Genomic DNA, 11,451 nt, shown 5'->3' with positions numbered 1-11,451 from the left:
CCTTGTATGGCTCCTTTCCCTTCGGGGGAGGTTTCTCACTCCCTCTCCTCGATCAGTCGAGCGTGGAGTGGGGGGCGAGATACCCCGACATCCAGTTGTACTCGGGGGTTTCTCCATTCGCTCTGGCTGGGAACTGTCCCCTTCCCGGATGAGGGGAGACCCCCCACTAACTTACCAGACTTTTGCTTCCTGGTACTCGCTGGGGCTGCAAGGGACACACAGTCCAGGGGCTGCTGGGTCACCTGGCAAGAGGGGCCATGCCGGTAACACACTGGCAGACTACCACGATGGTGTCCACGCCGGGCTACTCTGCTCCGCCACACCTGGTATACACTGCACGTAGCCACGGTGACTCCGACAGCCGCTGCGCAGGCACTGCTGCCCGAGGTTTCGATGCCCGCTGTGAAGCCACCACCTGGGTTTGCCGCTCCTGCTACAGCCCCGGACTTCCGTTGTATCCAAAGCTTTCCTCTACTAGACCTGCCTCTTGTGCAGAGGATGCTGCCTGTTCCTGCCCAGTCTCCTGTTCCTGAGTATGCTGCTGCTCCAGCCCTGGCACCAGTTCCTGCCGCAGTCGTTCCTGCCCATGGTGTTGCTGCTCCCACCCCAGGTCCTTCCGGACAGGTGCAGTCAGGCCCTGTTACTTCGGCAACTGCCCCGGCTCAGTCCTGGATGGAAGACCTGACGGTGGTGCTGACGAAGAAGAGGAGGAGGAGGGTGTCGTCGTCGTCTTCGTCATCATCGTCTGCCGCCACTACCCCTTCAACTTCTAAGGCCCCACAGCCGAAGAAGGAGGTTGCCTCCTCCCCCACTAAGAAGGCTCTTGCTGGGACTCCTAAGGGTCTGTCCCACTCCGGTGGGACTGTTGGGACTTCAGTCGGTCCTCCTGTTCCTTCGGGAACAGGGTCCGTCTCTCCTATCACAAGGAAGAAGACTGGGACCGGAGGAGTGCCGGCTAACACCGGTACCTCCTCACCTGGTGCCAGAGGTTTTGCCTTGATGCTAGGTACTGTCTCAGCCTCTCTACGCGAGATCACGTACAGCCAAGACCCAGGCATCAGAGTCCTCTTTGGCCACCAGGATCCAGGCACGGAGCGGAAGACTGCGGGGGTCGCTTAATCAATTCTCACCAGACCAGCAATCGCTCTTGCGGCGACGCGTCCCAGACCGCTCGTGGGCTGAGGCGAGGAAGTGGTCCCCTCGGTCACCTGAACCAGCCTCGGCTGGTCCAAGCGGCGTGACGCGCCGTGAGGACAGGCCTCGCTCCCACTGTGACAGTGGACTCTGCAGGTCCCCTGACCGCCGCTCCTACTGGGACACCTCCTTGGGGAATATCACTCCTGAAGGGGACCCGGCTTTCGTGAGTGTGCCGGTCTGGGGGTAGGGCCATCACCTACCTGGCCCACCAGATGGCTAACCTGTGGGCCAACCTGGTTCTCCAGCGTAGAGACACTGTTCTCGCCCGAGTGACCAGGGCGGCTGGGCGTGAGGCGGCTCTGGGTCTTCGCAACGGCCCAGTGCAGAGTTCCGCCTTTCTGTTCCCCAGAGAGATGGTGGACGCTGCAGTGGAACAGCAGCAGCACTGACGACAGTGACAATCTTGTCCACCAGGCAGTCTCCAAGGTGAGTGGGCAACCTCGGATGACTGCGGCCAAGCTTCCTCTGTGGCCAAGACGGTCGCCTCGTCGAAGCAGAGAGGAAAGACTCTGCCTTCGACTTCTGCTGTAAGGAGTGACCGCAACCAGCCCTCCGCCCAGTCCTTTTCTCGAGGAGGATCTGGGAAGAAGTCGAAGAGAGGAGGGAAACGCTAGGGACGGCGTTCCCCCTCACCTGCTGCCGGAAGTGGGGGGGTGTCTGACGAGCCATTGGGCAACATGGCAGCGCTACGGTGCGGAGACCTGGATAGTAAAGGTCCTTTGGGAGGGATATCTACTACCCTTCGAGTTTCGGCCACCCCTCACCTCCAACCCGGTCCATCTGCAAACCTACGTTCCTGGCTCGACCAAGGACGTGACGCTTCGGCAGGAAGTAGAAAGCCATGCTGAGCAAACTTACTGTGGAGATCATACAGGATCAGTCGCCGGGCTTCTACAGCCGACTCTTCCTAGTGGAGAAGTCCTTGGGGGGGGCTGGTGCCCGGTGATAGATCTCTCTCCCTTGAACAGATACATTCACAAGACTCGGTTCACGATGGAAACCGCACATTCAGTGCTAGATTCCAACAGGGAGGACGACTTCATGCTTTCGGTGGATCTGAAGGACTTTTATATCCAGATACCCATCCATCAATCCTCCAGGAAGTACCTCCGCTTCATCCTCGACGGGACGGTGTACCAATTCAGGGCACTTTGTTTCGGTCTCTCAACCGCCCAACAGGTGTTCATGTGAGCGTTCACGCTGGTGTCTACTTTGCCCCACTCGGTAGGGATAAGCATCTTGAGGTATTTCGACGATTGGTTAGTCCTGGCGAGCTCCCGTTCGCAGTTGCTGCAGGACAGAGATAGACTCCTCGAATTCTGCTGTGATCTGGGAATCGTAGTGAATTACAAGAAGTCAGATCTTGAGCCCAAGCAGAGGATGAAGTACCTGGGCATGCTGATCGACACAGTAGCAGGGCGAGTCTTCGCAGCAGATTTGCGGATCAGCAGGTTCAGGAAGGCAACAAGACAGTTCCTGTCTCTACAGGAGCAACCAGCTCGGCAGAGGCAAGTCGTGATCGGCCACCTGTTGTCTCTCGAGAAGCTAGTCCCTCACGGGCATCTCCACCTGCAGTCTCTTCAGTGGAGACTAAAGGAGTGTTGGTCACAGGCAAGGGACACTCCCTTCTTCCCCGAGTCCCTCACGGAGGAGGTGAGGCAGGACCTAGCTTGGTGGCTGGATGACGGGAACCTCATAAGAGGAGTGCCTCTTCGCACTACCCCCCCCACCCCCAACCCCGGAGATGCTGCTCTTCTCGGACGCATCGACCGAGGGATGGGGGGCACACCTGGAGGAGTTGCTGACTGCAGGTGTGTGGGACCATCGCGACAAGCACCTTCACATCAACGTCCTGGAGCTCAAGGCAGAGTTCCTCGTACAGAGACTTCTAAGGGTCTGTCCTGCTCTGGCAGGACAGGTGGGTCTTCCGCTGGTCCTCCTGTTCTTCCAGGAACGGGGCTCATCTCTTCTTCCCCAGGGAAGAAGACGACTCAGACAGTAGGGGTACCGGCTACCACTAGTACCTCTGCTCCCAGCTCCAGAGGTTCCACCTCTGGACCAGGAACGGTCACGGCCGCTCGCTCGCAAGCGCCACAGAGTGTACAGTCACTTAAAGGTGACCGTGCAGCCAAGGTCCAGACTGCTGAGTATGCTCAGTCAGGACCCAGGCATGGAGCGGAAGGATAAGAGTCGCTCAGGTGACTCTCGCCAGACCGGCGATCGCTCACTCAACGATCGTCCAGTACCCAGGGTTGATGTGACGTTCTCACCAGACCGTTCAGTTGGTGAGGCTGGGAAGAGGTCCCCCTTGGTCACCAGGTCCAGCCCTGGTACCGTGGCGCATTGAGAGGACTGTGCTCGCTCTCATCACGTTAATGGACACTACCAGTCACCTGACATTCGCTCCCTCTAGGACCGGAAGGCTCGCACAACTTGTAGCGGCTCCCCTGACGCACGAGACAGATGCTACCATCCTCAGTCCAGCGCTTCTCTGCAAGGAGACCGCTGGTCCAGACCTGCAGCTCAATTGCTACAGTGGGCTGGTGATCACCTGCAGTCCTCCCAGCCTACCGGTTCTGCTGGTAGGCAGAATAGGAGCGCTCGTAGCAGCTCCCCTGACACACGAGACAAGACACTCCATCCTCGGTCCAGTGTTTCTCCACAAGGAGACCGCATTGATAGCACAGAGTTTGAATGCCTCTCCAGTGCTACTGTTTTGATAACGTCCAGTTCGGCTTGAACTAGTTGTCTTCGGTATCCTGTTATCACCGTAGAAGTCTAACTTCAGGAAAACTTCACCTTTGCTCTCTTCATTAGAAAATGGAGACCGGCTTCCAGTCCTTATTCTTGTTCCTCGAATGGAAGAGAATTTAGGCTGGAGGTCTATGTACAGGAACCTACAAATATACTGCATATATTTCTCTTGCGACATGCTTCAGTTATCAGTTGAATTGTCAAGAGGTGTAGGCACATACTGTAGTTAACTCTATGGGTATGTGACAGAGACAAATAGTATCTTCTCTTAATTGAACTACAACTCGGGACTGCCTTGCAAGCCTCCCAAGAGTTACTGGTTTCGATTTTGAGATGCTAATGGTATTGCTTACAAGAACAACACAGTGTTTGTATTCACCGAAACCCGTTTCAGATAAAATGCAAATGCTCGAGTGCATTTTCTTGCACTCGATGGTTCTAGCCGAATGCATTCCTTCATGGAATGAATTACCTGGCAACTCAGGATTACAAGTGAGTGAGAGTTAGCAGTGTCTGGGCTGCCTGCTGGCTCTCCAAAATAGTTCGGTCGGGTTTTGTCTCTCCTCCTCTGCGATGATTGACTACCAAATTGAATCTCTGCCCAGCAATCACAGACTTAGGTCTCTGGCTGGCTGGAATTCTCGCATACGTGTATAACCATCTCTACTGCATCGCCTTTTGCCATTGCGAGATTTTTCAGACATCTCACTAGACTCATTATCATCTTTCTGTTTACCTCACGGTAACAGAAGTCTGTAGCTTAGTCTTCCACTTCATTGCACCTGCCACTGTGATGACGCAGAATGATTTCTTCAGACATCTGAGTTTGTCTTCTAAATACATCTTGTAATTTGTAAATGTGCAATTATTCTTTGTTCACCCCGAATTGTAGATGAATAACGGAAGACTTCGCCTGTTCCCCACCCTGCCAGCTCTACTAACAAAGTAATAGAAATGTCCTCCCTGATCCAGCCCATGAGAAGCAGTTCTTCAGGCAGTACAATCCCTGGGTTTTCATTACTGAAAGACGCTCCGCTTTCATTGCAAACTCGTACTTCTCACCCAACAGCAATGAAATAGCGGTTTAGCATTTTCTGTCCTTTGTAAAACAGGGATTAAAGCAGTCTTCACTGGTGGTTGTCATCGACGGGACTTTTCTATATTCAGAATCTTGAGAGTTAACTTCTCTTGATTCAGCTGTGAAGACGTAGGTCCGCATTCACCTTAGTCTTTCACTGGCATATAGTATTGTTTCTCCTTGGTTGAGATTCAACTACTATGAGAACTTCTGTCTTGCCATCAGGGACCTCGGTCTCTAGAAGACAGTTGACTATCATCTGATGGGCGCATGCCTTGAGAGAATCATCTCGTCTCCCAACATCGGTGGTGAACCAGATAGATGATTTGTTTGGTTTCTCGGCATAACCCTTCAAAAGGCGAGTGTCATGTGACTACGTCTCGGATGCATGACTGCTCGCCTCACACTGAGCAGAGTCAGTCCGCAGCTGTTGAAGAGTCCGAGACTGTCATGAGCTACGCTGTGGACTTAATATTGATTGATCCAGATCAGTCATTAATTTGTCCTGTTGGCACCTTCCTGTACCCATAAGGATCGACACCCACCATGGAGTGTGTCATTATCCGCTGTGGAATATTACAAGACTGTGAGAGACTTCTCTGCAGTTGGATAGTCCAGTGGATGGGTATTTGTCATCACTGAAGAATATGTCGGACAGGAAGATAGATAAGGTCATTGCGATCATATTTATCTTTCCCTTCGGGCCTGCCCACAGGTCCTCGGAACCTCATTTCCTTGGACCATTGGTGGATGCTTGCAGGTTGTTTGCTTACCCATTGCCCAACTCATTCAAGAGGACAAGTTGCATCTCGCCTATGGTGTGCAGTTCTAGAGGTAAGAAGGATGCGAGAGTGATTGGCCTGTCCACCTTCCCCACCTCGTCCTTCCACTCCTCTTCCTTCGGGTTGAGGATAGGACTCGAACTTACAGTGGCTGGTCGGACGATTGATGCAGTAAGCTTATACATAAAGCATCCTTTTTATGTTTCTTACCAGAATCACAGAAGCAATCCTGCTCCTTCCTCTAGCAAGGGGAGGAAGAAGACTGGCAAAAATGCTAACCCTTCCCAGAACTTTGCATTAATGTCTCGCTCTAAATATTCTTCACAGCCCATTTTCGGATGAGTTAAAATTTCTCACTCATTTCAAAAAGGCCCAGAAGTCTGATTCTTGATAATGCAGATCCTATACTCCGATCAAGTTGTCAGAAGCAGGGCACTCCTCCTTGCTCTTACGACCAGGAGGAGTAGCCTAGGTGTGTAGAACTCCAGTCAGTTCTAGAGGCTCACTCAGATTCCTCCCACCAATCAGTGAGTCTTCCTTATGTAAAGGACCAAGGGCTTGTATATCGTGTAGGAACAAATCACAATTTTTGGAAGTAAATTGTATTTTTCCTAACTATACAAACCTGAGGTCCTATACATACATGCCCACCTCATGCCACCCCTCAATGTGAACCTGGGCCGAAAGGCAAAGTGGAGTGTTTACATCCAGGCAGGCTAGCCTACCCGCCTGCCACACTGTAGTTACTGCCTAACCACCTTGTTAAAGAATGTAACAGACGTAATTCCAGCTACGCTGAAAGTAATTCCTTATGTAAAGGACCTCAGGTTTGTATAGTTAGGAAAAATACAATTTACTTCCAAAAATTGTGATATTTTCCCTGGTGTAGTGTCTAATGAAGATAATTATAGTAATGTGAAAGTTAATATAATTGGGGATACGAGTTCTGTTCAGTTGCTGACCTTTGAGGGTTTTTTTTTTTTTTTTTTTTTTTTGCTTAAGGGAAGTATCTTGCAGGGAACAAAGTTATTCTAGGAGGGTTTCCCGACTCCGTATGTAGCTCATAGAGTAGAATTACACCTAGACTAAAAAATGTTTAAGGGTAAATGTTAAGTAGTAGTTGTGGAGAAATTTCCCGTGGGAGAGGTACAATGATTTTAGGTAATGATCTGTTCCTGCGTACTGAATGTGATCAACCCATATTGATAGAAAATCTCTGATTTTCAATCCCCAGTCAGTTGTGCAAACTAGGTAACAAGAGAAGAGATTCCTTCTCTGGAAGACTTGTTTACAGATTCTGGAACGAAGATATTGAAAGATGAAATTCTAGAAACAGAGGGTGAAGATAATAAAATTAAGGAATTAAGTTGTACTAGACAGTCCTTGATTCAGGAGCAGAATAAGGATCCAGAAATAATGAAGTTGATAGCCTTGGTTGGTTCAGGTAGTAAAGCTGGAGAACAATATTTCCTTAAAAATGGATTGTTGATGCATAAAAGTAGTTAAGTTACTAACTTTAATGAGAGGGGTGATAAGATGTAGATTGCAATGTCTAAAATATTTCTCGAGTTGATATGTGCCCATGACAGTTTATTCTCTGGGTATAGTGGTGTAATTAAAACCTTATATGGGTTAAGGCAAAATTTCTTTTGGCCAAAGATGCGAACTGAGGTAAAACTATTGTAGAGCCAGTCATGTCTGTCAGATGGTAGGTAAAGCCAAACTATCCATTCCAAATAGTCTCTTGGTGCTGAATGGCCTTCTTGGCCCCAGTGCCTGGGCTTTAGCCCTAAATATCATACATCCATCCATCCAAATACTCTCTTACAGCCCATACCTTCTATTGGTGAACCATTTGAACTTGGATATAGTTTGGCCCCCTTCCAGTTTCGAAATCAGGTGCTCAATATATATTTATTTTAGATCAGGTAAGATATCCTGAAGCTATTCCTCTTAAAACAATTATATCTAAAGAGTTAATCATCTGATTAAATTTTAATCTAGTAAAACGTTGCCAAACTGATCAGGGGTTCCAATTTCACTTCAAAGTACTTTTAAAGAGCAGATGATTGGGCTAGGAATTAAACAAATTCTCTAGTGCTTATCCAGAGTCTCAAGGTTCAATTGAATGGTTTTATCTAACTTTGAAGTCAATGATGAAAATATTCTGTATTGACAATCGCCACAGGTGGGTAGAGGATTAACCATTAATATTAGTTGCAATAAGATCAGTCCCTAATGAATCTCTAGGCTTGTCCCCATTTGAAATTATATATGGACAAGGTTAGAGGTCCGTTGGACGTAGGCACCAGTGGGAAGGAGAAGAAATGGATATGTTAGACTGGATCTCGACACATTAGGAAAGGTTATTCTCAGCTTAGAACTTGGTAAAGGACAACCTTTTAAAGTCACAAGAGCAAATGAAAAATAAGTTCGATTTTAAAGCAGTTTCTAGAGAATTCAAAGTGGGAGATAGGGTTTAGGTGCAATTTCCTTTACCAGGTACTAGTTTTGCTTCTAGATTTGTAGGACCTTATAGTGTAAAAGCAAAAATGAATTCCACTTAGTAGCCACTCCTGATAGGAAGAAGAAAGAAATGATCATGCATGTTAATATGATGAAACCTTACTGTACCCGAGAAGTCAAACCTGTAATTATAATGTCTAGTCAAGATGAGAATGATGAAAAGACTTGTAGTTTAGACATTGATAAGACTTTTATCAAAAATTCTGACATTTTCGAAAACCTTAGTACTAGGCTTGAACATTTAGCTGTTGGACAGAGAGAGGAATTGACAGCTTTAATTTTTGAATATAAATATTTTTAGTGATGTACCCGGCAGAACAGATGTCGTAACCCATGATGTTGTGTTGGATGAAAATGTTAAACCTATAAAACAACATCCTTATCTAATAAACCCTTTCAGGGAATCTGCAGTTAAGTCTGAGATTGAGTATATGTTAGCCCACGATTTGATATCGCACAGTGTAAGTCCCTGATCTTCACCAATTCTGTTGGTGCCTAAATCTAATCATGAATTTAGGCTTTGCATGGACTATCGCAAAGTTAATAAGGTAACAGTTGCGGACACTTTTCCTTAGCCTAGGTTAGAAGATTGCGTTGACGCCTTTGGTAGTTCTTCATGCTCGACGAAATTTTACTTGTTTAAAGGATATTGGCAAGTTCCATTTTCAGACAGCAAAGGAAATCTCAGCTTTTGTAACCCCTGACAGTTTATTTCAATGTAATGTCCTCCCATTTGGAATGGAAAATGCTACTTCGACTTTTCAAAGATTAATGAGTATAATTTTAAGAGATTTGGAAAATTGTGTAGTATATATTGATGACATAATTTTTTATAATAATTGGGAAGATCATTTAAAGCATGTAGAATCTTTTTTAAGGCAATTTTGAAAGCAAAGTTGGTCATTAATCTGTTTAAATCTGGTTTTGTTAAAAGCACATTAGTGTTTTTAGGGCATGTTGGAAATGGTAAAATTGCTCCTAAAGACAGTAATGTTAAAGCTATGATTGTTTTCCCTCAACCTATATAAAAGAAAAAAAAAGATGTAAGACAATTTTTAGGGTTGTCAGGTTCTTATAGTAAGTTTGTACCTAATTTTTCCAGTTTGACTTTACCATTAACTAGCTTGCTTAAGAAGGATGTAAAGCTTTTGTGGTCCGAAGAATGTCAATCAGCTTTTCTCAAGTTGAAATTTGTCATGATTTTTCACCCAGTGCTTAAGTCTCCAGATTTTGATATACCTTTTATTCTCACTATAGATGCGTCAGATTATGGAGTGGGTGCTATGCTATCTCAAAATGATACTAACGCGGTTGAACATCCAGTCCCTTATTTTTCGACAAATGCCAAAGGAAATATTCGGTAACTGAGGAGAATTTAGCTTTAGTACTTTCTGTTCAACATTTTGAGGTTTACCTTAAAAACAATTGTTATATAATACTGGTAAAACCTGATCACAACCCTTTGAGATTTTTGTCACAATTTAAGCATGAAAACCTACGTTGACCAGGTGGAATTTGTATTTACAACAATTTGATATAAAGGTAATTCACATAAAAGGTGTAGATAATGTTGTAGCAGATTATTTATCACGTATTTAGTATTAAAGTTTTGCAGTAAGAGATGTTTCATGTGAGAAACACTAATGTAATGTTTTAATTAGCACTTATATTTTTGTGATATTAATTTGTAAGATTTATACAAGTGTATACTTCTACGATTGTGAGTCGTAACTTTTGCTTTTCACTGTAAAAGTAAACTTTTCGTAGGGGAGGTTTAACCAGCGAAGTTGTTGTTCATCACCAAGAATTGCTTGTTTAACTATAGTGTGTTTTTCCTTTCTTTTCACGACATGCGTCTTGTCGCAGGTGAGGTGCGAGCGAAGTGGCTGGTAGTGGTGGATAGTTAGAGAGTTTGGTAGGCTGTCTTATTCTGACATTGCATGGCAGTATTGGTAATTACGACTTCGGTGCGGTATGGAAATGTCGTGATCTTATTATGGTTAAGGGAGATGTGGCTGCAAGGTTATAAGAAGAGGTGGACTTTAGGAACCTATTACGAAGAACCAGCAGCATTTTACGCTCTTATATTGAAGGAAGAAGCAAGAAACTAGTCAGGAGATATTGGTAACAGTTGGTTACCGTTAGTACGTAGTACGTAGTGCTACTGTATATTATGTTGTACTAAGTGGCCTCACCAAGACTGGGTGTATTAGATCTCATTTGCGGCGTAAATGGTTAGAGAGCTCTCTAGAAAGGAACATTTTCTCCTATTGTGGTATAAATAGAGAAGGTGAATAGAAAGGAACATTTCTTCTATTGTGGGAGATACAATAAGTTCATCATTGGAAGATTGGAAGATTCTTGGATCGACTCGAAGTTAAGCAGAAGTTTCACAGGACGTGGTTTCTCGGCAAGAGAGGAATCTACATGATTTGGATATTACCAAGAACTCTGTTTTTGTTATCAATTCGGTATACATAACGCTAAAAGTATTAGTGTATGCACTGATTAAGTATTAGTACCTACATTAATTGTTAACAAATTCATTTTATGTTAATTCAGTTTCCTTCTCCACAAGCTTTTTTTGTACTGTTATCCAGGGGATATTGAGTCCGGATAAGATTAGAATAAAGAACCTGGTTATGGGATAATGAGGCCCGTAACAACATCAAATTCTTATATTTTGAGACATTGACAAGGCATAGGTCCACACGTCAATTTCTCATCGCAAATAGTTTTCTACAAAAACCGTATATGTTGTAGATAGTGTCTTTTAATTAATATAGGTAATTTCAACTCTACAATATATAATGCATATGCATAGAGTGGAATGTACACGTATAAGCAAGTCACATACACATACATGCGTGGATGGCCATAACAATTTTAACGCCACTTACCAGAGAATATAAGTAAAACTTATGGGCACGTATAGCTGATGGCGCTCAAACTTTAGTCATAGGACGGTCTCTGCCTTAAACACAACTATCGAGCTGCCCTCAATGACATATATTGAAATTATATTTACTAAAGGGATAACTAACTATATTACTATGATGAGTAAATATAAGGCTGCTGTAGCATATCTATGAAAACGAAGGCTATGGTAGGTAG

General features: G+C 45.5%; 1 protein-coding gene across 1 annotated transcript; it reads left to right on the top strand.

Annotated features, from left to right (window-relative positions):
* Nucleotides 1–393: 393 nt before the first annotated feature.
* Nucleotides 394–1,119, top strand: LOC135214198 (mucin-1-like). Its single transcript, XM_064248266.1, has one exon. The coding sequence runs from the start codon at nt 394–396 to the stop codon at nt 1,117–1,119; it is 726 nt and encodes a 241-aa protein (XP_064104336.1).
* Nucleotides 1,120–11,451: the final 10,332 nt, after the last annotated feature.

The sequence above is a fragment of the Macrobrachium nipponense genome, chromosome 45 (assembly GCF_015104395.2).
Source record: "Macrobrachium nipponense isolate FS-2020 chromosome 45, ASM1510439v2, whole genome shotgun sequence".
NCBI classification, from domain to species: Eukaryota; Metazoa; Arthropoda; class Malacostraca; order Decapoda; family Palaemonidae; genus Macrobrachium; species Macrobrachium nipponense.
The sequence above is the reverse complement of the archived record's forward strand: the minus strand, read 5'-3'. Positions and strand labels throughout refer to the sequence as shown.

Excerpts from the sequence above, each read along its gene's own strand:
- LOC135214198 (XM_064248266.1), top strand. The coding sequence starts at position 394 with ATGCCCGCTGTGAAGCCACCACCTGGGTTTGCCGCTCCTGCTACAGCC.